This window comes from Limulus polyphemus, unplaced genomic scaffold (genome assembly GCF_000517525.1).
Source record: "Limulus polyphemus unplaced genomic scaffold, Limulus_polyphemus-2.1.2 Scaffold1410, whole genome shotgun sequence".
Taxonomy (NCBI): Eukaryota; Metazoa; Arthropoda; class Merostomata; order Xiphosura; family Limulidae; genus Limulus; species Limulus polyphemus.
In genome coordinates, this window is record NW_013667020.1 from 30130 (window position 1) to 36409 (window position 6280).

The 6280-nt window shown below is 32.4% G+C and overlaps 1 protein-coding gene across 7 annotated transcripts in view; it reads right to left on the reverse strand.

Moving 5' to 3' along the window:
• Positions 1–476: 476 nt before the first annotated feature.
• Positions 477–6280, reverse strand: part of LOC111086763 (lipopolysaccharide-induced tumor necrosis factor-alpha factor homolog) — a 52824-nt gene continuing 47020 nt past the window's right edge. For 6 of the 7 annotated variants that reach the window (XM_022390935.1, XM_022390936.1, XM_022390932.1 and 3 more), the window contains one exon: positions 477–691. In XM_022390935.1, the coding sequence (XP_022246643.1) occupies positions 585–691 (107 nt within the window). In that variant the 3' untranslated portion in view covers positions 477–584. Of the gene's footprint in view, positions 2888–6280 lie in introns of all 7 variants that reach the window. The other variant, XM_022390938.1, reaches the window with a different exon arrangement.

Here is a 6280-nt window from a genome sequence, read left to right on the forward strand (position 1 = left end):
GAAGGCAGTCAACAGCCCCCTAACACCCATACTAAGGGGTTGACTGTCACACTTATAATGCACCCTTAACTTAAATCGAAGAGAATATTTTGTGAAATCACATGCATTATAAACTAGCTGATCAGTTCCGATATCCAGTCATACCACTGGTCCAAATCCAATCCATGTTCCAACAAGATTAACTGGTAATACTTCACTTGTTTTTCATAGAGCTTTTCTGCCCCACCTTGCTGTTTCCAAGATGAAATTTTGAATTCTATGTTGTCTTCCTCAATAGGGAACACAAAAATGTCAATTACACTGTCTCAACCCATTTAAGTGTTATAAATGTTTACTTCTATTAGTATAGAAGCTGTCAAAATAAAAAAAAGCTTTAAAGTTATATAATAGTGTAAATATATATGTTGTTGTTGGGCTTAGGATTCTTCTAAAGTAGGTGTCTGTGACTTGTTAGCGATAAATTCAACGATGAATAAACAGCACGCACTTCACTTGTTTTCAAAATAATATATATATTCAGAACAAGTTAACGTACGTACAATACATTATTCAACACTATAGTAATTAGGGACATATCATAAATACTATATCCTCGCTCCCCAGTGGCATGTCTGCGGACTTACAACGCTGGAATCCGGGTTTCGATACCCGTGGTGGGCAGAGCACAGATAGTCCATTGTGTAGCTTTGTGCTTAATTACAAACAAACAAAATTCTTTCAAATGGATATTAAAGTTCAAAAAACCTGTACGTTTTTGTACTAACTTTATCAAACACATTTTTTCAGATAATCATGAAATCTTCATAATCTGACAGACATAATTGACAAACTGTAATCTTATTAATGTCAGTCAGTTAGTAAACTTTTGTCACGGATGTTCGCAGTAATTCTCACTTACTACACACACTGTTCCATCCCCATCTTTTTTGCCTGCACCTATCTCTCTTTCTATCCACTTTTATCACAGATGTCTTTCTATATATAGATTTGAGCTTTTTTATTGCTTAGTGGTATGTCTGAGGGCTTATTATGATACAACGTAGGTTTTGATACCCGTGGTGGGCAGCACACATGCCCTAATGTATTGCATAGTGCTTAACAACAAAATAATTGTATATATTTTTGCACTTTAACACCTACCACACGAGCCAGCTAGGCTTCTTGATGTGAATACAAAACAAAGTTTTGGTTGTTTAGATTAGACAAAAAGTATATATATTTGGAAGTTTTTCATTTTTGAAACACAGAGTTCTAATTATACTTACTATCTGAAGTGTGGTGGCTACTGTAACAATACTTTAAAACAGTGGCTACGAATTTGAAAGCATTTTAGTCTTCAAGTTACTGTTAGTTGATCTTTACTGCTTACACAAGACACACGATTTTCACCATGCGTTTTAATAGATCAAACAATTTGTTATTAATGATATTATGTACAGTTTTATTTTCACCTAAGTACTCACTTTTACCACAGTTGTTTTCTAAACTAAACATGTACTTTTTTTTCTTTACTACAAGCAAAAATGAAACTGAAAACATTTTACCAACGCAAAAGTATTGAAATGAATACAGAATTATGTTCACTTGGAGGTTTCGAAATTGTAAATCAGTAGTCAAATAGTTTTTCAAAAGCCAACTTTAAAATATAAGAACTTAAAGGAATATTGATCAATTCTAAAATATGTATTTTTGTTAATTTATCTGTCTTATATAAATATCTAAAATGTTATAACATTATCAAGTGTAAAAATAATTTTTATAATTAACTATGTTGTATATAATACAGGGTGAGGGAAAAATCACCATACAGTTGCACAGTTTTATTAATACAAAGAAAACTGAAACATAAAAAAAGCAATTTCTCTTAACTACAAACATGAACTCAACACATTGATATGTTCTTCTTCAACTTAAGTGTTCGAACTGTCGACCATCTGTGTTAACACATGTCTGACATCTATCTTCATTGAGAGGCAAATGCAATTGTTTAAGGGTAATTTGTCATTGATGTTTGAAAGTGCCTGAAATACATACTTCCTAATGTCTTGTGCAGTACGTGGATTTTTGGCATAAGCAAAGTCTTTCCCAACTCCCTACAAGAAGAAATCCATGGGAGTTAAACAAGGGGATCGGGGGAGCCATTCCACATTTTCCCGAAGATCTATCCAACAAATCGGAAAAGTCTCATCAAGGAAACTGTACATCACAAAAGCGAAATGAGGTGCTGCTCTGTCCTGTTGTAGGTACAGTTCATCAAAGAAATAAGGAAAAAGACACCTGAGGTTGAACTCACTCTCCACATGTTAATGCCACATTGCTTCAGTTGTTGTTCAATGCCCACATGAGGATTACTGTTGTCCCAGTAGACAGAATTATGCCTATTCACGTGTCCATACAGATGGAATGTGGTTTAATCAGACCAAACAATGTGTTGCAGTAAAAGGGGTGGGGGCGGGGATTGTTTATTGGTTGCAGAACTGCAACCCGGCGATCTGGGTCATCTTCAATCAAACCATTTACTAAATGTGGGATGTACAGTCTAAAATACACACCCCTTAGCATTCACAACATTGATCTTTTCCCAATATCTAATTCAACAGAAGTACGGATGGCTTGATAATTTTGGACTCTGAGAAAAACTCTGCAATAAATGCGTTGTTCTCTTCAGTTGTCACTGTTATTGGTCTTCCACTACATGATGCATTCAAGATAGATCCAGTAACTTTGATTTTGCCTCGCAATCTGTAAATTGCCAAGCGCGTTGGCAGAAGAGTCTGATACATTTGCTACCAAGCTCGATATACTTCCTCTGCACTTTAAGTTGTCCAATACTGTTTCATCATAAATAGTCTCTCATCTTTCTTGCCACAATTATGGGTATTTAAGTCTGTAAAAAACTAATAACAATTAAGAAAAAGGCAACAAATACGACAAAGACAAAATTGAATCGAAACCTTTCAACAAGAGTAAAGTTATTTAAATATGTACAACTATATAGTGACTTTTGCCTCACCCTGTACACACATACAACGCTCAATTTCTTAATCGTAACATTTCACATGAAATACTAATAGTACACACACATGAATATTTTCAAAATTATCAAGACATTTCAATGATCTTGGTGTTATGTTACTGAAAACATTGCAAGCCATTGTATCTTTACTAGTATTAAAGGCCGTCAAAAATGACGGAAAACCATTGTAATATGATTAACTAAAATTATAGAATTTATCTAAAATTAATTTGTCTGTACCTACAAAATATATCTACTCTTCACTTATTTCATCAGTCTTGAAGTAATTCTTTAATCACCACATTTTTAGTAAAAACTACGCAGAAAAATGAAATGTTATCATGAACAACTGTACGTGCGCACTCTGGAAGAGACTTAAATAGCACTGTTGAGCCTTTAACTGTATTCTAGGTCAGGAAGTAGATAACATAGTGCAGATATTCTGACACAAATTTTCAACTCTTTCAACTGAACAAATGATAAAAGATATTTTGTAGTAATAAATGTTTATTTGTCTATGTTTTAAGGCCAAGTATGTAATATATGTTAAAATACCGAAAGAATATTTATTAATTAACATTTATTCAACAGTTAAAACTTTTTAAATACTGACTCTATAACGTTAGTAATAGTAGGCCTATATGTAATGTAATTTAATACATAAACGTAAGGTTTAGCTGAAACACTACTTGGTAAATTTTATTTTGCTTACAACTCAATGTCATAAAACTTCTGAATTAAACTATTTTACTGTTATATCACCGAAGTTATAAAAATAAAGAATAAAGATAAATCTTTCTAACAAATCAACATGTATATTGAGCATTCAACATAAACACCATAGTTGGCCTAAGAACAATCAGGTGATAGTTTTGTTGCTAAGCAAAGATGTATATTGTTGAGCATTACCAAAATAGGAGCGTGAAAGCATTCTTCACAGAGTGACAAAGGGAATAAGCTTTTTATAATTAGTGATATCTAGAAATGGGTGGAATGTTGGTGATCAATAGGGGAAATAAGAATGTCATGAAATATCTACATGTACTGTGAAGTAAGTTTTACAAATTGAACTTAATTTTAAAATTCTTACTTTACGCAATTTATACAAATAATGTTTTTTTTTCCAGGTTACACTTCATGAATAAAAAATTTTTTCTCTGGTAGTAGTTATTTTTAATCCAGTGTTGTTCATTGTGTAATAACATCCTAGTCAGCATTTCTGCATACTTGTTTATGATAGGTCCTGGTAATGAAGGCAGCTTGTGTCGATTGAAGAAACTGCGTGACACTTTACAGAATCCTTTGGTGAAGTATGTATTAATATTCAATAAATTCATTATTCATTGTTAGTACTGAAATTGTGTAAGAAAATATTGGTTTGACTGCTTAATATTTCAGGTAATAAGTAATTATAAAAAAAACTTATCTTTGAGTTTTATGTTTAATATGAAATTATTGGAAATATTACTGATTTGCAGAACTGGCTCTGTATCTAAGGTGCACTCCTGTTTTTACCCCCACCTATTTTGTTTATCAGTAGGAATTGTAACTATAAAAAAATATATTACAATGTCACTTATGATTTTATTAAATGCCAAAAACAATGGCTCAATCCAAGACAAAAACCACTTCTGACCCCAAAATCTGGACTCCATCTGCAGAAAGTGATGCTTTGCATTTGGTGGGTCATCAAAGGAGTAATTCATTTTAAACTCCTTAATCCACAGGGAATTGTCAATACAGAGATCTATAGTCAGCAACTGGAACATTTAAATCAATCCCTTCATTGGCAACACCCTTCACGTGTTAATCGGAATAGTGTTCTTCTTCTCCATGACAATACACATCCACATGTGGCACGTTTGACACAACACAAGGTTATGGAGTTGGGTTGGGAAGTTCTCTCCCAACCACCATATTCTCCAGATATGGCACCATCAGATTACCATCTTTTTTCATTTGCTGCAACACCATCTTAATGGAAAAATGTATGCAAATTTGGAAGGTGTTAAAAGGACATGGACGTGTTCTTTGCTTCAAAGCCAAGTGATTTCTTTAATCAGGGCATTAACAACCTGATTGTTAGATAGAAAATCATAATTGATAAGAATGGAGAATATTTCATATGATAAATGTTTTGATATATAAGTTGTTCGGGTTTTTTCATCCAAAAAAAAGCAACATTAATTTCTTGACCTAATAGTTTTATAATTCACTGGATGTTGCTTTTGCTGTCGTAATATTATTACAAGGCAATACTGGTGTAAACATTCCTCACTGCTTTGTTTAATCCCAAACTGCATAACTTCTTACCTATGAAATACCCCATAGCTGTTAACTAACAGAAATATTTAATTATATGAAAGAATGTCAGTATTTGTCTTCTTATCACAAGTGTCAAGTCATTTACTATAAATATTTTCTTGAAGATCCTTAATCAAAAATTGGTTTTGTAACAATATGTATTATATTTTAGACCACAAGTAGCAACTTTACAAAAATGTGGAGACCTACTGAAGAAGTTGCATGAGAAATTTGAACATGTAAGTGTGTGCATATGAAAATGTCTAATAAAACAAATATGAACAATTTTTATGCATAAGTTTACATTCTTTCCTCCCAGTCATGTGTTATTTCATTACATCATGAGTCATTATTGAAAATCAGATGATTTGTGTTAACTTTCTATACTGATTAGTTAACTCTTCCGACACGGGGTTGGTCAATTTTACTGAATTACGTGACCTTCTGTACTCATTTAAAATTGACATAAATTTAATACTTGTAACTCTCTATATATTGGATATATCTTCACTAAATTTGCAGTCTTTCAGTTAATATTACAAGTCTTTCACATACAAAAAGTCATATTTCTTAGTGGAGTACTTTTAATAAAATAAAGTTTTGTCCATGAATATATTGAGTATTTGTTTTGAATAGTCTGTGTGCAAAGTAATTTTCATGTTAAAATTAAAAATACTTTTCGTCATCTCAACCGTGTCTGACTGCTATTCACACCATTATAAGTTATAAATCACTCGGGGAATATGCAGCTCACATTATGCTATCGAATTACATTACCCACGAGCTGCTCGCATGCGTGCTTCGTGAACAATTTTAATTATATTATTATTATTACTTATTTTACCTATTCTAGTCTTAAATAACTTAAAAATAAATATGAAAAACAAGAAATAAAGTACTTACCCAATCTTCTTTTTTCTTGCCCTCGATTGTCGAGGAGAGTTAAGCCTGATTTTTTTA